Raw genomic sequence first — 22,594 nt, forward strand, 5'->3', positions numbered from 1 at the left:
TAACTAATTTCATTATTGCTACCTCTATTTGAAAAGAAAATACCTTTTAATAATCATAGGATTAAAAAATTTAATAAAGTCACAATTACCTTGATATGATCCTACCATCAAACTGCACTTTATGAGAAAGGATATTTTCAGTTAATGTAGACTGTGTTCTTATCCTGGCAAGAAATACAATTGTTAATAATTATTTTTAAAATACCTACATTAGATAACAAAAGTACCTAAAAGTTATGTCAATATTTTCAAATGCACATACTAGATAAAGATGAGGTTTAAACCTCTTTTTATTCCAGACTGCTATTGCTATTGCAGACACAGAAGAAAGAACCCTGAGCTGTGGTATATAATGGGCTTCCCTGGTGGCTCAGTGGTAAAGAATCCACCTGCCAATGTAGGAGACGTAGTTTTGATTCCTGGATCGGAAGATACCCTGGAGCAGGAAATGGCAGCCCACTCCAGTATTCTTCAGTGGAAAATTCCATAAACAGAGGAGCCTGGTGGGCACAGTCCATGAGGTTGCAAAAGAGTCGGACATGACTTAGCAACTAAACAAAAACAACAAACCGTATATAATATACAAATAGCTTCTATGCTAGAACTTACCATATCAAAGTGCTAAGAAAGTCAGTGTGAAACAGAGATAGCACGTTTGTGCCTGGCACTGTTGCAAGGCTAACCAATAGCCATTTCTAACCCTCTTCTTTGCCTCTCTCCCATCACAGAATTTGCATTCTTAGCCTCTTACAACTAGAAGTGACTAAGGGACCCAGTTCTTCCAGTAAACTTCCAGGAAAGACTTGCTTTTTTCCTGATGAGAGAACGGCATGGAAAGAGCTCCAGCCTGTGAACACGGTGGGGATACGATGCCAGCAGCCACAGCAGCCATCAGGCAACCAAAAAGATCTCAGGGAAGCCAGCCCACAGCTGTGCCTCGCTGAGCCACTCAACTAAAGCCAACAACTGACCACCTCCAAGCAGCCAGTTGTATAACGGAAATAAATCCTGATTCGTTTCAGCCACTGTCAGTCAGGTTTTCAGTTACGGGTAGCTGAAAACATTCCTTGCCAAAACAGAGTAGAGACAAAGAGTGCTGGATGAGGTTCCAGTCTTGGCCATAGTTCTAGCTGTGAGACCTCAGATCAGTTATTTAATCTTTATGGCTTTTAGATGGCATTGAATGACCTCACAAAGACTGCCAGTCCTAAAATTCTGTTTAATAATATGAAGCAAAACCCAATGACACACACTTTGGCACCCTACTACCAATATTCTCCTCTGAAGATTCAGTGATGTCTCTTTACGTCCCTTCCTAAGTAATTTTATGATATTCCCATAAAACTGCAGCTATAATGAAATTGCAATAATGTAGCTCACTGAGATCTTAAAATGTTATACCTCTATAAAAATCTAGGTCTCAATGAAAGGTGAGCAACATATAGCAAATAAGAACTTGTAAATCAAATGAGAGTTCTGAACACAGAGTGTAGCCATGAGAGTTTGGTCATCTCATTTCAATTTAATCCATTAGTAATAATGTGTTCATTGAATGCCCACTATGTGCCTGAAACAGTTCTAAATGCTGAGAAAATAAAAGCAATAATAATACTAGCTACTATTTATTAAGAACTTCCTAGACACTAGTCTGTGTTAAAATCTTTTTAATGTGTATTGGTTCATTTAATGCTTGTAGTAACTCAATGAAGTAAGTGTTATTATTCCCATTCTAAAAATAAGGTTTATACAGTTAAACAGTTAGCACATGGCATAGCCAAAAAAAGAAAAAAAAATTTCTCATAACCATTACATTATATTGCTTCTCAAGGTAAACAGAACTCAGTTTAACAGTGATAGATTGAAATAACAGTTTTAAGGATTCTAGTTTTCTTGAAAATACAAAAAAAAAAAAAAAAATAGGCATTTATATTACAAAATGGGAAGTTCCATGTTGGAGTTTTCAGTATCCGATACATAGCACCAATACTTCTCCAAGTTCTCAACCAATAGAGGAATAAGAATCAGGCGGATGAAGACTCACATATAAATTTTCTTATTGCTAAAGCAGTTGGAAACCATGGTTTAGAAATGTAGCAACAACAAGCTAAGTCCTTAACATTAGAATTAAATAGACTAACCCACTTATTCCCACTGGGGAAGCACCCTGTAAAGCTCAGTGCACAGGACAGAATGTGTACTTCTGCAGACATCTGGGTCAAGGAACAAGAGGGGAGGAAGGCCTATACTATACGTGCCAATGGCTGCTTCCCACTCTATGGAGCAGAATTTTCTCCTCTTCTTCCTTTGGGAATAAGACTAAGGGCAGTTAAGCCCAATAATTCTAATCAAGCCCCCACAGGATTTTTTGTAGAACTAGACTAGCTAAATTTAAAACTTATATCAAAGAGGAAGGAGCCAAAGTGTGCCAAGACAATACTAAAGCTAAACAAGCTTTAAATATTTAATATATAACAGTACTAATTAAGACAGGATAATTCTGGTACAGGGATGTGTAACAGGTAGATGAGACTGAAAACAACAACAAGAACAACAACCTAGAAACCAACCATACATTTCTAACAACTTCATATATGACATAAGTGGCAATACAAGTCAGAGAGATAACAAGTTGGTGGTAGGAAGAGATTTCATAAAGAAGATACAGGGACACTAACAATAAATGGAGAGATTGGTAAACTGGTCTACAATAAATTTAGCAACTTTTGTTCATCAAAAAACATGATCAAGAGAATGAAAAGGTGATCAGAGGATAGGAAAAGACACGTCCAACAAATATAGCTGAAAAAGGACTTATAACTAGAATATGTAAGTAAGTTCCACAAATCAATATGAAAAGATAACCCAATAGACTGGAAGGGACTATATAGACTATCCTATAAGAGGATACCCAGGTGATGAACGTACCTATGCAAAAGTGCTCAACATCATTAGTCTTTAGTGAACTGTAAGTGAAAATCACCAATATATACCCATAAAATCACCAGTATATACCTATGTTCAAACTACTGCACAATTGCACTCATCTCACAAGCTAGCAAAGTAATGCTCAAAATTCTCCAAGCCAGGCTTCAACGGTACATAAACCATGAACTTCCAGATGTTCAAGCTAGATTTAGAAAAGGCAGAAGAACCAGAGATCAAATTGCCAACATCCGTTGGATCATCAAAAAAGCAAGAGAGTTCCAGGAAACATCTATGTCTGCTTTATTGACCATGGCAAAGCCTTTGACTGTGTGGATCAGAACAGACTGTGGAAAATTCTTAGAGATGGGAAGAATCAATATAGTGAAAATGAGTATACTACCCAAAGCAATTTATAGATTCAATGCAATCCCTATCAAGCTACCAACGGTATATTTCACAGAGCTAGAACAAATAATTTCACAATTTGTATGGAAATACAAAAAAACTCAAATAGCCAAAGCAATCTTGAGAAAGAAGAATGGAACTGGGGAAATCAACCTGCCTGACTTCAGGCTCTACTACAAAGCCACAGTCATCAAGACAGTATGGTACTGGCACAAAGACAGAAATATAGATCAATGGAACAAAATAGAAAGCCCAGAGATAAATCCATGCACATATGGACACCTTATCTTTGACAAAGGAGGCAAGAATATACAATGGAGAAAAGACAATCTCTTTAACAAGTGGTGCTGGGAAAACTGGTCAGCCACTTGTAAAAGAATGAAACTAGAACACTTTCTAACACTATACACAAAAATAAACTCAAGACGGATTAAAGATCTAAACGTAAGACCAGAAACTATAAAACTCCTAGAGGAAAACATAAGCAAAACACTCTCCGACATAAATCACAGCAGGATCCTCTATGACTAACCTCCCAGAATACTGGAAATAAAAGCAAAAATAAACAAATGGGACCTAATTAAAATTAAAAGCTTCTGCATAACAAAGGAAACTATAAGCAAGGTGAAAAGACAGCCTTCAGAATGGGAGAAAATAATAGCAAATGAAGCAACTGACAAACAACTAATACCAAAAATATATAAGCAACTCCTGCAGTTCAATACAAGAAAAATAAACGACCCAATCAAAAAATGGGCCAAAGAACTAAATAGACATTTCTCCAAAGAATACATACAGATGGCTAACAAACACATGAAAAGATGCTCAACATCACTCATTATCAGAGAAATGCAAATCAAAACCAAAATGAGGTACCATTTCATGCCAGTCAGAAAGGCTGAGATCCAAAAGTCTATAAGCAATAAATGCTGGAGAGGGTGTGGAGAAAAGGGAACCCTCTTACACTGTTGGTAGGAATGCAAACTAGTATAGCCACTATGGCAAACAATCTGGAGATTCCTTAAAAAACTGGAAATAGAACTGCCTTATGACCCAGCAATCCCACTGCTGGGCATACACATCAAGGAAACCAGAATTGAAAGAGACACGTGTACCCCAGTGTTCATCACAGCACTGTTTATAATAGCCAGGACATGGAAACAACCTAGATGTCCATCAGCAGACGAATGGATAAGAAAGCTGTGGTACATATACACAATGGAGTATTACTCAGCCATTAAAAAGAATATTGAATCAGTTCTAATGAGGTGGATGAAACTGGAGCCTATTATACAGAGTGAAGTAAGCCAGAAAGAAAAATACCAATACAGTATACTAATGCATATATATGGAATTTAGAAAGACGGTAACGATAACCCTGTATGCGAGAGAGCAAAAGAGACACAGATGCATAGGATAGTCTTTTGGACTCTGTGGGAGAGGGAGAGGGTGGGATGATTTGGGAAAATGGCATTGAAACATGTATAATATAAGAAACGAATTGCCAGTCCAGGTTCTATGCAGGATACAGGATGCTTGGGGCTGGTGCACTGGTATGACCCAGAGGGATGGTACGGGGAGGGAGGTGGGGGGGGGGGTTCAGGATGGGGAACACGTGTATACCTGTGGTTGATTCATGTTGATGTATGGCAAAACCAATAAAAATTAATTAATTAAAAAAGAGATGGGAATACCAGACCACCTGACCTGTCTCCTGAGAAATCTGTATGCAGGTCAAGAAGCAACAGTTAGAACTGGACATGGAACAACAGACTGGTTCCAAATAGGAAAAGGAGTACGTCAAGGCTGTATATTGTCACCCTGCTTATTTAACTTATATGTAGAGTACATCATGAGAAATGCTGGGCTGGAAGAAGCACAAGCTGGAATCAAGATTGCTGGGAGAAATATCAATAACCTCAGATATGCAGATGACACCAACCTTATGGCAGAAAGTGAAGAACTAAAGATCCTCTTGATGAAAGTATAAGAGGAGAGTGAAAAAGTTGGCTTAAAACTCAACATTCAGAAAACTAAGATCATGGCACCTGGTGCCATCTCTTTATAGCAAGTAGATGGGGAAACAATGGAAACAGTGACAGAATTTATTTTGGAGGACTCCAAAATCACTGCAGATGGTGACTGCAGCCATGAAATTAAAAGACGCTTTTGCTCCTTGGAAGAAAAGCTATGACCCACCTAGACAGCATATTAAAAAGCAGAGACATTACTTTGCCAACAAAGGTCCATCTAGTCAAATCTATGGTTTTTCCAGTAGTCATGTATAGATGTGAGACTTGGACTATAAAGAAAGCTGAGCACTTAAGAATTGATGCTTTTGAACTGTGGTGTTGGAGAAGACTCTTGACAGTCCCTTGGACTGCAAGGAGATCCAACCAGTCCATCCTAAAGGAAATCAGTCCTGAATATTCACTAAGGACTAATGCTGAAGCTGAAACTCCGATACTCTGGCCACCTGATGTGAAGAACTGACTGCTTAGAAAAGATCCTGATGCTGGTAAAGATCAAAGGCAGGAGGAGAAGGGGACAACGGAGGATGAGATGGTTGGATGGTATCACCAACCCAATGAGCATGGATTTGAGCAAGCTCCAGGAGTTGTGATGGAGAGGGAAGCCTAACATGCTGCAGTCCATGGGGTCACAAACAGTCGGACAGGACTGAGTGACTGAACTGACTGATACCCATAAGAGGAACTAAAATGAAAAATATAGATAGTTACCAGTATCTTGTAAAGATACGGTGCCACTAGCACCTTCTTACTGCTACTGGTGGGAGTTTTAATTGTAGCAACCACTTTGGAAGACTATTTGACAGTATTCTTTAAAGCTGAACATATGCATAGTAGATGGGCCAGCAATTCCACTTCAAAGTGAGTACTGAGCAGAAATGAGTACATATGCTCATCAGAAGGCATGCACTAAAGTTTATGGCAGCACTATCCACAAACTGCCAAATGTCCACCAACAGCTGTGAGTAAACAAACTGTGGTATATTTATACAATAAAATACTGTACAGTAAGCAGGATAAGGGACAACTACAAATAACACAGATTAAACTTGCAAACGTAACATTAAGCAAAAGAATTCAGACTCAGAGTCCAAGTTTTGTGAGTTCATGTAAATTCATAACCAGACAATAGCAATCTACAATGTTAGGATGGAGAGGCTAACCTGGGGCGGCAGAGGAGCTGGGAAGTAACTGAGGGGCAGCAATGGTTTCTGGGGTGCTGACCTGTTTCTTGGTCTAGGAATAAGGCATAAGTTTTGTTCAGTTTGTGAAAATTCCTATGCTGTACATTTAAAATGTGTAAACTTTGTGAATGAATGTTTTATCTCTATAAAAGTTTACTTTAAGAAAGACAAGTTTAGACATATGGTAGCTGAGTGATGGCCCCTGAAAGATACTCATATCCTAATCTTCAGGTCACATTAATTAATTTACACATGATAACAGGGACTTTGCAAATGTGATTAAGTTAAAGATCTGGAGATGAGAAGATTAACCAGGATTATACAGGTAGGTTCAGTGCAATCACAAGTGTTTTATAAAAGGAGAGCAGAAGGATACGTGATACCTCAGAAGAGGAACAGCAAAGTAATAACACTCCTCTGCTTTGAAGATGGTGGAGGGACCACAAGCCAAGGAACAAAGGCAGCCCCTAGACACTGAAAAAGGCAAAGAAGCGATTCTTCCCCAAAGCTTCTGGAAGGAATGCAGTCCTGTCAGCACCTTGATTGTAGATTTCTGAACTCCAGAAGTGGAAGAGAATAAATGTGTGTCGTTTCAAAAATACTATTTGTGGTAATCTGTTACAGCAGCAATAGGAAATTAACGCATGATACCTTCAAATATTTAAAGGTATGGAAACTTCTAGAAAATAAGATAAGGCTTCTAGAAATAAGATAAGAATGAGACAAAAAGACCTAAGTTATAAGAAAGTGAAAGTGAAAGTGAAGTCACTCAGTCGTGTCCAACTCTTTGCAACCCCGTGGACTGTAATCTACCAGGCTCCTCCATCCATGGGATTCTCCAGGCAAGAATACTGGAGTGGGTTGCCATTTCCTTCTCTAGGGGATCTTCCTGACCCAGGGATTGAACCCGGGTCTCCGGCCTTGCAGGCAGACGCTTTAACCTCTGAGTCACCAGGGAAGTTATAAGAAAGTACTGACAATTATACCAATCTGAAAATATTAAAAAACTGCTCTAAGAACTGGTGGGTTCTCTATTCTATTAAATCTGAGGCTAAATGTCAATTATCGGTGAAGTTGGTGAGAACTTTCAGTGGACTGCACCAGCGAACTATAAAAATCCATACCAAACCAAGTACTTTGTACTTCATAAAAGTAAAAGGCAAAAAGTAATATTTTTTAAAAAATACTAATTTTGAATATATTATGTCATAGAAATTCAGCCAGTATATATTGTGCATATACAGATGTCTCAGTTACTACATTGTGTCTTTTCACATGTATTGCTGCCTGAGTTTCTGGCTGTCACTCCTAAATTATAAATAGAAGATCTGGAGGGCAAAGTTTATCCCAGTATCTTAAAGTGACAGAACTGGGATCTGAACTCCAAAAATTCCACTTTCCTTTATACAGAAAAGATAAAAACACAAAGGAAAAAATTTCCATTAGATACAAAAGTACATTTGAAAAATATAACATACTACATCCTTATTTTATATAAAAGCCTTCTTACTTCGTTTCATGCAGTGTTCTTTTCCTAAGTCGAATAGGTGCCAGCTTTGAATCTGGAAGGATATGAGAAATTTCTTGCTTCTCAGAGGTTAAATTTTGCTCTGGATCACTGATTACAGCCCTATACAGGAAAACACAACAGTCTGACAATTAAATATTATAATGAAATGCTCTAGTATTCACATATTTATAAGCAGTTGGAAAAACCCATATACAAATGCCAATTTATACTACTGGCAGAATGAATGATCTATCAGATATTAAATGAACAAATTTAATAATTAAAAACATCATACAAGTGAATATTCTTATCTCTTTTTCCATAAGTATTATCTAAAAATAAATCGAAATTTCTGAGAGGATTTGGAGCTTCAGGTCTTTCTCTTACTATTCTTTAAACAAAAAGACACTGTGCCGACGACTTCTGAATAAAAGACAGGAAGTATGTAAGCAACCATATGGATTTCTGGGGTGGGGAGGAAGCATTCCAAGCGAAAGGGAAAATAAATGCAAAGTACCTGAGACATCAGTGACTCTGGTATGTTTTAGAAGGGAGGAAGCCAGATGGCAAAGCAGAGTAAACGAGAGAAGTAGGAAAAGGGGTCCAGGGTCTAATGGTGGGCAAAACATGCAGGGATTGGGGAGAATCTGCTACTGATCCCAGTTTTTTAGCACTCCTGATTCACACCCTTGGCGTGCCCTCATTATAATGGTAGTATACTTTCTTTGGCTTTAAGTTTAGCCATTGGAAATGCTTTGGCAGCGGATGGCTCTGCTGGTCTGACCTGAACTAATTCGTGCAAGTGTGGGTGGTTTGGGAATCTGTTCATCTAGGATAATTGTGGCTAAGTGGTCCAGCTGCATGTAGGGAAGGACTTTCCTTTTGAGAACAAGTGGGTTAACCAAGCTAACAAAGATGGCAGAAGCACAAAAAGGCAAATGGAAACATGAGGTTTTTTAAGGATTAAACTCAGAATTAAGCCCACTGCTTTTGGTCATATATAATGGGCCAAACTAAGTGAAAAGTAATAGCTACTCAGCCAAGTCTAGCCTGGACAGCTGACCTGAAGACACATGAGCATTAATTAATGACTACTGTTTTAAGCTACTAGGTTTTATAGTGATAGGTAACCAATACATGTGCATACTCGGTCACTTCAGTCATGTCTGACTCTGCAACCCCACGGACTGTAGCCCACAAGGCTCCTCTGTGCATAGGGGTCTCCTGGCAAGAATACTGGCATGGGTTGCCTTTTCCTCTTCCAGTGGATCTTCCCGACACAGGGACTGAACCCTGTGTCCTCCGTCTCCTGCACGGCAACAGATTCTTCACCCACTGAGCCACCTGGGAAGCAACCGATATATAGGTCTTACAGATTTTATTCTGATTGACATGGATGTTACTGGAAGGTTTGATGTGGCTTATGTTTTTAATGGACTCACTGGCTGCTAGGTTGAGAATAGACCAATTAGGGGCAAATGCAGGTACAATGAGTCCAATTAGAAAGTGTGTGAAATAATCCAGGAGACAGGAAATGACAGGGTGAACAGGAAGGGTGGCAGCAGAGGGGGATAAATTTATTTTGATGGTAGACCTGAGTTTGCCAATGAACTGCATATAGGATTTGAGTGAAAGAGAAGGATTAAAGGCATTAACAAGATTTTAAGCCTAAATAACTTGAAGAATTATTACAAATAGCTGAGAAAAGAAAAGATGCAAAAGGCAAAGGAGAAAAAGACATACCCATCTGAATGTAGAGTTCAAAGAATAGAAAGAAGAGATAAGAAAGCCTTCCTCAATGATCAGTGCAAAGAAACAGAGGGAAACACTAGAATAGGAAAGACTAGAAATCTCTTCAAGAAAATTAGAGATACCAAGGCAACTTCTCATGCAAAGATGGGCACAATAAAGGACAGAAATGTATATGGACCTAACAGAAGCAGAAGACATTAAGAAGAGGTGGCAAGAATACACAGAAGAACTATACAAAAAAGATCTTCATGACCCAGATAACTAGGATGGTGTGATCACTAACCTAGAGCCAGACATCCTGGAATGTGAAGGCAAGTGGACCAGAGGAAGCATCACTATGAACAAAGCTAGTGGAGGTGACGGAATTCCAGTTGAGCTATTTCAAATCCTGAAAGATGGTGCTATGAAAGTGCTGCACTCAATATGCCAGCAAATTTGGAAAACTCAGCAGTGTTCATAGGACTGGAGAAGGTCAGTTTTCACCAATCCCAAAGAAAGGCAATGCCAAATAATGCTCAAACTACCGCACAGTTGCACTTATCTCACACACTAGTAAAGTCATGCTCAAAATTCTCCAAGCCAGGCTTCAGCAATACGTGAACCATGAACTTCCAGATATTCAAGCTGGTTTTAGAAAAGGCAGAGGATCCAGAGATCAAATTGCCAACATTTGATAGATCATCGAAAAAGCAAGAGAATTCCAGAAAAAAATCTACTTCTGCTTTATTGACTATGCTAAAGCCTTTGACTGTGTGGATAACAATAAACTGCAGAAAATTCTTCAAGAGATGGGAAGACCAGACCACCTGACCTGTCTCCTGAGAAACCTGTATGCAGGTCAAGAAGCAACAGTTAGAACTGGACACGGAACAACAGACTAGTTCCAAATCGGAAAAGGAGTACGTCAAGGCTATATATTGTCACCGTGCTTATTTAACTTAGATGCATAGTACCTTATGAGAAATGCTGGGCTGGATGAAGCACAAGATGGAATCAAGATTGCCAGAAGAAATATCAACCACCTCAGATATGCAGATGACACCACCCTTATGGCAGAGAGCGAAGAAGAACTGAAGAGCCTCTTGATGATAGTGAAAGAGTAGTGTGAAAAAGTTGGCTTAAAACTCAACATTCAGAAAACTAAGATCATGGCATCCAGTCCCATCACTTCATGGCAAATAGATGGGGCAACCATGGAAACAGTGAAAGACTTTATTTTGGGGGGCTCAAAAATCACTGCAGATGGTGACCCAGCCATGAAATTAAAAGACACTTCTCCTTGGAAGAAAAGCTATGACAACCTAGACAGCATATTAAAAAGCAGAGACATTACTTTGCCAACAAACATCTGTGTAGTCAAAGCTATGGTTTTTCCAGTAGTCATGTATGGATGTGAGTTGGACTATAAAGAAAGCTGAGTGCCAAAGAATTGATGCTTTTGAACTGTGATGTTGGAGAAGACTCTTGAGAGTCCCTAGGACTGCAAGGAAATCAAATCAGTCAATTCTAAAGGAAATCAGTCCTGAATATTCACTGGAAGGACTGATGCTGAAGCTGAAACTCCAATACTTTAGCGCCTTGATGTGAAGAACTGACTGCTTAGAAAAGACTCTGATGCTGGTAAAGATCGAAGGCAGGAGGAGAAGGGGACGACAGAGGATCAGAATGTTGGGTGGCATCACTGACTCGATGGACATGAGTTTGAGTAAGCTCTGGGAGTTGATGATGGATAGGGAAGCCTGGCGTGCTGCAGTCCGTGGGGTTGCAAAGAGTTGGACATGACTGAGTGACTAAACTGACGGACTGAACTTGAAGAATATTGTTGCCATGGAAGAAAACTAAAGAGGATTTCATAATAAGGGAATGAAAAAGAACAGCTTTCAGAAACCAAAGTAACATTTTCCAACGTTACTTTGGGATTTGGATTACGGCTGCATCAGCATATAGATGGTTACTGAAGACCCGATACTGGATGAAATCACCTAGAAAGTAAAAGGAGAACTCCAAGAAGTAGAAGTCCTTGTGTATTCCTGTGTATAAAGATAGGAGAGGTGAAGACGAACTAAGACAGGAGGCTGAGGGTTGGAAAGTAGGAGGGTAAACCAGCCATGTGTGGTATGCCAGAAGCCAAGGGAGGGAAAAAAAAGTGCTTTACAGGGAAGAAAGTACTCAACCCTGTATATGGCACTGATGGGTTGAGTAACTGAGAAATAGGTAATTGCCATTAACCCAGCAATATGGACGCCACTAGAAGGAAATGCAATGTACTCCAGTGTTCTTGCCTGGAGAATCCCCGGGACGGGGGAGCCTAGTGGGTTGCCATCTATGGGGTCACACAGAGTCGGACACAACTGAAGCGAGTCAGCAGCAGCAGCAGCAGTTATCTTATGAAGAGACACTGCGGTGGCATTTTGGGAGTAAAAATGTAAAGTCAGTTCATGAGGTAATAAAAGGGCAAATACTGAAGACTGTAACAAAACTGTGTCAAAAAATTAACTAAGAAACAGGTATATAGACTATCATTCTTTCTCTCTGCCAACCAACTAAGTAGTTAACTTTTTCAAAGCTAAATTTGAGTCTTATCTCTGCTGTGAAGACTTCCTAGACTATCCTAGCCTCTTCTGAAATCCTGCATTACTTACATATTCATGCAATTTAGCACAGCAGGTATTGAAACTTTATCTAGTTTTCTAAGGGTTGTGAAACTTTACGTTAGGCTTTAGAACTCTTGACAATCCCACAGTTCCCAAAGTGCACTGAGTCACACTCGGGTGTCACAGGGAAGTCAAAGGAACACCGCTGGACATGTTTAGTTTTTGAGGGAAATAGTGATACTTCATTATTGTGGCATACCACAAAAACTACTAGCTCCAAGTAATTCACAGCTTCAGCAAAACACCACATTACACGCCGTCAATGAATGATATTACATCTTTGCAAAACTGGCTTTTCTACAGTTGCTGTGATAAAAAGCAGGGGCCAGGTGGGCTAGAAAGTGAGAGTGGCAGCATTCCATCCAATCCTAAGATTTGAGAGATTATTTGTCATCCAAGAAGTGCATAGTGAGTAGCTGCATATTTATGAAGGAAATAAAAACATTTTTTCAATTTGTATTATTTTTTCAGATGACCATTAAGTTATTAGGAAGAAAATATTTACTAAGCTATTTAGACAAAAAATACTTAGTAAATAGAACTGTGAAGTATTTCTGTTGGGCAAGGAGTCTGGTGGGAAAAAAAAGTGCAGTAAACAGAGAAAGTATGGAAACCTCTGAGTTGACCATTCCAATGCAGATGTCATGTATAAAAAGGAAATGTAGGGGAGGGAGGAGGGAGACCTGTGGCGGATTCATTTTGATATTTGGCAAAACCAATACAATATTGTAAAGTTTAAAAATAAAATAAATTTAAAAAAATAAAGATAAAAAAATAAAATAAAATAAAAAGGAAATGTAGTGAATGCTTTCTGAATGGATCTCTATTAACGCTTGCCTGGATAAGTGGTCTATCATCACTTGCTCTGCAACCATCTGTTTCTTCTTCTCTGCAGCCACAACATCCTGAGAAGAGAAAATGAAGAAAACGCCATTGTCCATAAAGCAGAACAATACTATAGTTAACACAAGAGTCCTAAAACATAAATTAAACATTTCCAATTTCTTTCTTAGAGATTACCATATCATCTTTTCCCAATGGCTTCCCCAGTGGCTCAGCCGGGAAAAAATCTGCCTGCAACACAGGAGACACAGGAGATGCGGCTTTGATCCCTGGGTCAGAAGATCCCATGGAGAAGGAAATGGCAACCTGCCCCAGTATTCTTGCCTGAGAAATCCCGTGACAGAGGAGCCTTGCAGGCTACTGTCTATGGGGCTGCAAAGAGTTGGACATGACTGAGAGACTAAGCACATTCATATCATCATTAATAAATTTGAATTCCAATTATTTAATCTAAAAATACATTTATTTGCTAAAATGTAATGCCATTAAAGTTTGGTGGAAATCATCAGTGATTTCCATATCAGTCAGACAATGGATGTAAAACCCAAAAGCAAGCGAGAGAGGTGACATTGATGAGTATAGAGTCCATGGAGAACATGCACCCTGGGTGCTGACATTTACAGTGACTTATACTTTGGAGGAAAAGTCAGAACCACCCTCAGGCACATTGACTTAGAGAGCTGTGTAAACAGAAGGCAGATTAGAAGCAGAAATCACACAAATGCAACTGAAAAATGACAAAGTGGAAGAGATGGACATAAAAACCACAGGTTCACTGCTTCTGTTGTTCATTTAGTTAAAAACTAAGTTGAAAAGTTTCCACCCACATTTAAAAAGTAAATTGGTACTAATTTCACATGCATTCAAAATTTACTCATGTAAAATATCTCTTTTAAAGGATTGATACAGGGGTGCTACCACAATAGAGTAAAATGTGCTTAATGGTGAATTAAGATATGATGCCACTTAGAAAGTAACTGAATGGGAAAAGAAATCCACAAACACCTATATGGCTCTGGATTATACTAAGAGCAGTAGCCAAAGGCCTTATGTATTTAGTAACATCCAATCAAGTACAACTTTAGTGAAAAATGAAAGTTGCTCAGTCACGTCTGACTCTTTGCGACACTGCGAACTGTAGACTGCCAGTCTCTTCCATCCATGCAATTCTCCAGGCAAGAATACTGGAGTGGGTTGCCATTACCTTTTTAGGGGATCTTCTCAACCCAGGGATCAAACCAGGGACTTCTGCACTGCAGGCAGATTCTGTACTGTCTGAGCCACCAGGGAAGCCCCAAAAGAGTATACTTTAGAAATATACCAAAATAAGCCTTGTCTGGGACACAACTTTGCAAGGAACATTTTTTAATTTTTCTATAACCCTGGTAATACTCCTTTTTCTATTAAGCATAAACATTTATATAATAAGCATAAACATCTATATAATAAGCATAAACATCTATATAATAATGCATATAAAATAATGTACATGTGATTTTTAATAAACAAACAAATTACCAACTTGGGACATCTGCAGAAAATCAGTCCACCTGGCCCAGAGATTGATTACATCTTGCTGTCAGTTCAGAATGGATTGATTCAGAATGATTGCTATCCAAATAAAATCTATTTTGAATATCCACTCAATGATAATGTATCTAGCTAAATCCACATTGCTTTATTATTATTTAGGCTATCTAAAGCAGAATTTTCTCAATTTTAAGCCAACACACATTGATAGCCCATCAATCAATTACAGGTGTACCTGAGGTATTAATCACCTGGGGGTGTCTAGGGAGCCAATGGCCTCCAACTCCAAGCAGCTTGGTCTGCATACTCCAGGACACTATAGAAATGCTATAATTATCTATTTGTACAATAACTAGTCTAAGTAATACTCATTAAGAAATCTCATTCATTTTGTAAAAAGTATAAAGTTAACATTGAGACTAGGGCTTTGTTTCCCTTTTCCTAAAGAAAAATTACATTATCCCTGCCCTTCAGTTTTATTAGCTTATGATTTTCAAAACAAAAAGATTATCCAGCTACTTCTTTGTGGGGAAAGGGGTGATACCGGATTAGCCCACTGTCATCGTGGTCAGTTAACATTCTGAACAGTGTCAACCAAATTTTTACACACTTCCAGAGATGGAAGATGACTTTTCCACAGTAAACATACCAAACGTCAATCCATGGTAGGAGTGAGGGCTGAACCTGGCGTATTAATGACTATTCACCTCAGTCCAACTTCAACTGTTGGAATCATTTCTTCAAATTTAAGGCTGCAAAACTTCGGAGGGCAAATTATCTTAAACGGTTTATCAAATCAGTAAAAGTACCAATAACTTACAGCATCAGATTTTCCTGTACTCCGTTGGAGAATGTGAGGGTTGGCTGCATAACCCAGCTGTAGCAGGGCTTTCCTGTCCAGAGTTGTCAGATCACCTGTGATGGCTTCTGCACCTTGTACACACTGGATGTGAAGCAATGAGTGAGCCCTCATATGCATGCTTAGAACATTTGCTTTTAACAATATAAAGAATAAAACAATGACTGGATACATCAGATTAAGAGTATAGGCTCTGATAATCAGACCGCCTATTGAATCCAGCTCTCCCACTTTGTAGCTAGATGACATCTCTGTGCCTCAGTTTACTCATAAGTAAAATGGCAATTAATTGGTAACTGTTTTGTACTCCAAAAAATGATTAAATGAGGTGATATATGGGCAACACATTTCAGAAGTACCTGACATATAGTAAGCATTACAAAAAAAATAGCAACTATTATAACTATAATTGTCCATTTGAGTCTTTGTAAAGTTTATAAATATGGGCATGTCATTCATTTATAAAGCTAAGTTCACAAGTAAAATGATACTAATATATGGGTGTATCCTTTGAGATTGTTAAAATCAAACACAAACAGAAACCAGCCTTAAAAATTCCCTGAGCAGACAATACCAGTTTAGTCATACAAGCAAAGCTTAATTTAGCTTATTTTACGAGACAAGTGAGACTAACTTGACCAGGGTTACTTCCTGCTTATGTCTCTAGAAATCATAAGTGAAACTTACACTGTTCCCCCAAACTGATATGAAGTAACCACTAACCCATCCCTTATCATTTAAGAAAATTCTGGTATTAAAACCAATCACTGTGAGGCATCAACAGGCACTGCTGCCACACTATGTAAGCTGCTTTATAACAATAGCTCCCTGGGTCTCTTTCCATGTGTAATTTGAGTACTTCCAGTTCAAGAACTGACCGTTTGGTGTGTACACAAAACTTTTACTAATTACTGCTTTGGTGATTCATCGGTTTTATGTCTGCTATTTCTGAACTTTTAACAACATTCTAAAGAGGTAAATGCTAAATTTTTCTCTGAATACTAGATGTGTTTATATGAGCTTAAGAAAATATAATGCTCCAATAGGATGACAACTTATCAAAAATGTAATAGATTACAAGTGTATCTCCCCAGGGCTTGTTCTTACTTCAGATTTTCCTTGAAAGGTCACATTTCATCTTCATAGTCTTCGCTGTCTCCATGACCTTCGATTGCTACATGAAACTTTATTATACATTTGTTTATGATCTGTTGCCTGCCTCTCCTGTTGTAAGTTCCATGAGGGCAGCAACCTTGTCTGTCTTTTTCATTGCAGGATCCCTGGTGCCAGAGCAGGACCACATGAGGTTGGCACTGTATCCAATGAGTGAATAATGAATTGTAAGTGTGTACTATTGGGAAATAAATTTATGAGGATACTTTATAATTTTATTTATTTACCCACTAATATCTGTTTTTCCTAAGTAGTGATTTGACACTCACCAAAAAGATGTTTAACATATAAGGTAAATTTAAGAAAGATTAAATTAACAGACATGTTTCAGTATAAGCCAGGTTCTGCATTAAGTACAGGTTGGAGGAAACTTTCAAAAGCATCTTACTTTGTTTCAACTTGTTTTCAGTCTTTTACCCAAGGGAAACTGTGGCATTTCCACTTGGCATCTCAGATTTAACCTCCCCAAATCAGACTTCACTGTGATATCCCCCACTCCAGTTAATGAAAAATGCACCCTTTGAATTGCTCAACTCAAAAAGCCTTAGCGTCATCTTTCATCTTTCCTTTCTCTCAAGCCTAAAACCAATCCATCACCAAATATTCTGAGCCTTACCTTCAGAAACTGTCTAGAATCGAAGTTCTCGTTGTGACCAGTTCTTATCCAAATCTGCTGCAACCACCTGGGTCCAAGCAGGCATCCTTATCTCTTGCCTGGATTATTGGGATAGCCTCCACAGTAAAACCCATTCTCAACAAAACGGAATAGAAAGTAAAGTCCTGAAGTGGTCTACAAGACCTCTCTGATCTGCCTCCCAGCCTCCGCTTCCCTTTAACTCACTGAAAAAATCTCCTCCCACCTCTCCCTTGCTCTTCTCCCTCATCACACTGCTCTTAATATTTCTTAAATACTCCATGCCCACTCCTACTTCATGACACTAAGAGTTTCTTCTAACTGGCTTACCTCTTACCCCTTTTGAATGTGCCCTAAAATGCTACCTTATGGAAAAGATCTTCTCTGATGATCCTGTACAAACTACAACCCCAACCTTGGCTTTCCAAGTTTCCTTTACTCATAGTTTTTATCATCATCTATCATATTAGAGGACTTCCTGGTGGCTCAGAAGATAAAGAATCTGCCTGCAATGCAGGAGATTCGGGTTACATCTCTGGGTCAGGAAGATCCTCTGCAGAAGGGAATGGCTACCCAACTGATTCATTCATTTATTCTTTTTTTTTTCTGCAAGAGCAGGGATACTTGTCTGTTTTAGTCACTGACTTATTATCAGTGCCTGGAAAGGTACCTTGCATATCGTGAAACATTAGAGAACTATTTTTGAAAGAATGAACAATGAATGAATTAGTAGGTGTTTTGTCTTTTTATAGAGTTGGTGAAAAAAGGTATACGTGCAACGATCACATGCTAGTAATGTTCAAAATTCTCCAAGCCAGGCTTCAGCAATACGTGAACCGTGAACTTCCAGAGATTCAAGCTGGTTTTATTTATTTATTTATTTATTTATTTTTTCAAGCTGGTTTTAGAAAAGGCAGAGGAACCAGAGATCAAATTGCAAAAATCCACTGGATCATCAAAAAAGCAATAGAGTTCCAGAGAAACATCTATTTCTGCTTTATTGACTATGCCAAAGCCTTTGACTGTGTGGATCACAATAAGCTGTGGAAAATTCTTCAAGAGATGGGAATACCAGACCACTTGACCTGCCTCTTGAGAAACCTGTATGCAGGTCAGGAAGAAACAGTTAGAACTGAACATGGAACAACAGACTGGTTCCAAATAGGAAAAGGAGTACATCAAGGCTGTATATTGTCACCCTGCTTATTTAACTTAGATGCAGAGTTTATCTTGAGAAATGCTGGGCTGGAAGAAGCACAAGCTGGAATCAAGATTGCCGGGAGAAATATCAATACCTCAGATATGCAGATGACACCACCCTTATGACAGAAAGTGAAAAGGAACTGAAGAGCATCTTGATGAAGGTGAAAGAGGAGAGTGAAAAAGTTGGCTTAAAACTCAACATTCATAAAACGAAGATCATGGCATCTGGTCCCATCACTTCATGGCAAATAGATGGGGAAACAGTGGAAACAGTGGCTGACTTTATTTTTCTGGGCTCCAAAATCACTGTAGATGGTGATTGCAGCCAGGAAATTAAAAGACACTTACTCCTTGGAAGAAAAGTTATGATCAACTTAGACAACATATTAAAAAGCAGAGACATTACTTTGTCAACAAAGGTCCATCTCGTCAAGGCTACGGTTTTTCCAGTAGTCATGTATGGATGTGACAGTTGGTCTATAAAGAAAGCTGAGCGCAGAAGAATTTATGCTTTTGAACTGTGGTGTTGGAGAAGACTCTTGAGAGTCCCTTGGACTGCAAGGACATTCAACTAGTCCATCCTAAAGGAGATCAGTCCAGGGTGTTCATTGGAAGGACTGATGTTGAAGCTGAAACTCCAATCCTTTTGCCACCTGATGTGAAGAGCTGACTCATTTGAGAAGACCCTGATGCTGGGAAAGATTGAGGGCAGGAGGAGAAGGGGACAACAGAGGATGAGATGGCTGGATGGCATCACCGACTCAATGGACATGGGTTTGGGTGGACTCTGGGAGTTGGTGATGGACAGAGATGCCTGGCATGCTGTGGTTCATGAGGTCACAAACAGTCGGACACGACTGAGAGACTGAACTGAACTGAACAGAACTGAACATAAGTAGAATTAATTAATATTAATTTTGGAATTAATATTATTTCCTGTAAAATTGAAGTTTGATTTTCAGTGTTTTATTTAAAGGTATTTCATTACTTTAAAAATATATATATGTACCCACACAAATATATATAAATTTACATTTTAGGTGGTAAAACAATTTGATAGTGAGATTCATCACCTTTTATACTAAATGGAAGGAAAACTCAACACAGGAATTTTGCCTTTAGAATCAAGCAGAGTGGAACTATTTTACTGTTTGATATTATCAGTTGATTGATGTATCAGCCTATTTAATTAGTAGCTATAGCCTTTAATTATTGTCTTGGATTCTAAATTCATCTAACTTTAGCTTTTTTTTTATCAGCAAAGAGAATCAATCTGCATGTGACTTCCTGCTTTAAAGAGGGGCTATGTTTCAGATATCAGGGACCTCTTTTATTTCTAGAGATTTACTATCCCAGTGGTAATTCATGTAATTATAATAGGATTTATTAACAACAAATTTATACAGCAGTTTTGGTTCCAATAAGAGTATACTTTTAAATGACATCAGATAAGTTGCTCAAACTCCATAAGTACAAGATTATTATATATAGAATATATAGAAACCAGGGATTTTTTGTAAGACTACCAAAGACATAGTAAACTTCTAATATGTAAGTTAAAAGAATCAAAAAAGTAAAACAAGATCTTCTCCAAAAGAACATATGCAAATGCTGGCTTTTATTTATAAAACCCTTATTCATATGGGAAGATTTACAAACAATATTTATCTTCTCGTAAACAAAGCATCCTCGTTTGAACTTGTGTTCAAGGGTATCAAGGTTTTTCTTTAAAACTATTTGAATTGTTTTGCCATGAAAAGGAAAGCATGCACTTACAGAAACTTTCATTCTGTTTTCCCAACATTATTACAGTGATCTAAATATCACATGGTAGATCCTACAGATACTACACACCCAGATGCTAAACAGTTATGAAATTGTCCTACCTGCTATTACAGACACTAGAATACTATATTTATGTACATCTGTTTGAATCTGGAAAATTAGCTTTAAAATAAAAAAGACCAAATAGTCCCATAACTTTTGTTTCTCTTTTAGTTAAATACCATGGGTTTTAGTGAGTTCCAGATAGTCCCTACATGGATTAGAAAAAAAAAGCTGATACGGCACATCTACTTACAACTTATTTAGGTATAAACTGACGATTCATAAATATAGGAGCAAAGTAAATATATAAATTTAATGGCTTTTACAAGCATACCAGAAAGGTCAAAGTTGAATTTTAAAAAGGTTTTACAACTTATTCTTTTTACTCAACAGTAAATGCTAAGTAATACAACTATCAACCTTCCCTGAAAATACATTATTCTTATTAAAAGTTAACTGAATGAAGAATTGTATCTAAGTGTTCTTTATTTATGACCAGTAGTATCATAAATTATGTTTTCAAGCCTTTCTAAAATTCACGGTTCACCTTTTTGATATGCTTGTGAAACACCATTAAATTTATTATGTTTACTTTGCTCTTATATTCATGAATGGTGAGTTTATATTTAATTAAGATTAAATTAAAATATAACAGCTTTAGCGATTCATGATATTAAAAATACCTCCTTAACTCAACTAGAAAACAATCATGGAGTGATGACAGTTTTAAAATAAAACAAGGTCACTTGAAAGTCTGAAACCACTTTTCAACTTTAAAGTTTAGTCTTTAAAGTGAGACAAATAGAGTTCAAGACAGCTACATCAGAAACAGATATGTAATACTGCCTTATTTCCAACCCAAGGCAAGTGAAAAACTACAGAGAAAAGACGATTAGGTCATATGACTAAATTTTTCACATCTGAAAATGGTGATAATAACCCACCAAAGTTGTTGTGAAGAATAAACTAGTTAATTAAATAAAGTCCTTAAAGAGTGTCCCTGGCACACAGAAATAAGTGTTACCTATTATACTTTATTCAGAGAAGGCAATGGCACCCCACTCCAGTACTCTTGCCTGGAAAATCCCATGGATGGAGGAGCCTGGTAGGCTGCAGTCCATGGGGTCACGAATAGTAGGATACAACTGAGCGACTTCACTTTCACTTTTCACTTTCATGCATTGGAGAAGGAAATGGCAACCCACTCCAGTGTTCTTGCCTGGAGAATCCCAGGGACGGGGGCACCTGGTGGGCTGCCATCTATGGGGTTGCACAGAGTTGGACATGACTGAAGTGACTTAGCAGCAGTAGCATTACACTTTATTATGATTAACGGCAAGATAAATCAGGCAAAAAGATGTTTCTATAATAAAAACACTGTTTCCTTTAAATTCCATTAAAATTTTGTAAAGCCTCGAACATTACCTTGTCATCTGTCTTGTTCCTTGGAGTCTGTTGATGTGTGATACTTGACTTTGCCTTTTCGGCATTTCTCTGACTGAATTGTTTATATCCTCCTGTCATTTCAGTTTTGTATTGCTGATGTTTTAGTTTATATTTGTCTGTTGGTGCTGGCAAATTTTCAGGTATTCTGTCCTGCTCCAAGAAGTAAAAAGAAAAAGAATGCTATTGTAATAAAAAATTCAAAATTACCATTAATTTTCCTTATTAACATTAAACAAATTTACCATTTACCTTAGCAGTTATGCTTAAGAAACAGATCACTATGATCTATTTTCTAAGGAGAGGTAATATTTAAAATATTTAGCTGGTGCAGCATGCCTGAGTGGGCACTGGCCTCAAATACCCTAAGCCTGTATCTTGTTTCACAGCTGGAGATCAGTCCTAGTTCTAAAACAGAGAGAAGAAAGAAAGACTTTTCTCTCTACTTAGGAGTTTTAGATAGATTATTTTACTCCTGCCTTAGAAAACCTCCATTGCAAAACATTTTTTCCAGAATAGTCATTGGAATTGGAGGTCACTCATATTGAGAAGCTCTGGTTGCCATTTCTAGAATATTGAAATATTCTGTCTTATGGTGTTATCTGGCTTCCTTCCACATGTC

General features: G+C 38.1%; 1 protein-coding gene across 15 annotated transcripts in view; it reads right to left on the minus strand.

Moving 5' to 3' along the window:
- The window catches only part of CAPS2 (calcyphosine 2), a 50,527-nt gene that overhangs the window by 15,164 nt on the left and 12,769 nt on the right, over positions 1 to 22,594 (minus strand). For 11 of the 15 annotated variants that reach the window (XM_086398701.1, XM_086398703.1, XM_086398709.1 and 8 more), the window contains 5 exons: positions 21,955 to 22,125; positions 15,654 to 15,776; positions 13,298 to 13,365; positions 8,055 to 8,174; positions 90 to 164 (listed from right to left, as the gene is read on the minus strand). In XM_086398701.1, the coding sequence (XP_086254827.1) occupies positions 90 to 164; positions 8,055 to 8,174; positions 13,298 to 13,365; positions 15,654 to 15,776; positions 21,955 to 22,125 (557 nt within the window). The remainder of the gene's footprint in view (positions 1 to 89; positions 165 to 8,054; positions 8,175 to 13,297; positions 13,366 to 15,653; positions 15,777 to 21,954; positions 22,126 to 22,594) is intronic. The other 4 variants (XM_086398711.1, XM_086398715.1, XM_086398710.1 and 1 more) reach the window with 1 other exon arrangement.

Source organism: Bos grunniens, chromosome 5 (assembly GCF_055505025.1).
Source record: "Bos grunniens cultivar Pamir isolate PY7600 chromosome 5, Bosgru_T2T1.0, whole genome shotgun sequence".
Taxonomy (NCBI): domain Eukaryota; kingdom Metazoa; phylum Chordata; class Mammalia; order Artiodactyla; family Bovidae; genus Bos; species Bos grunniens.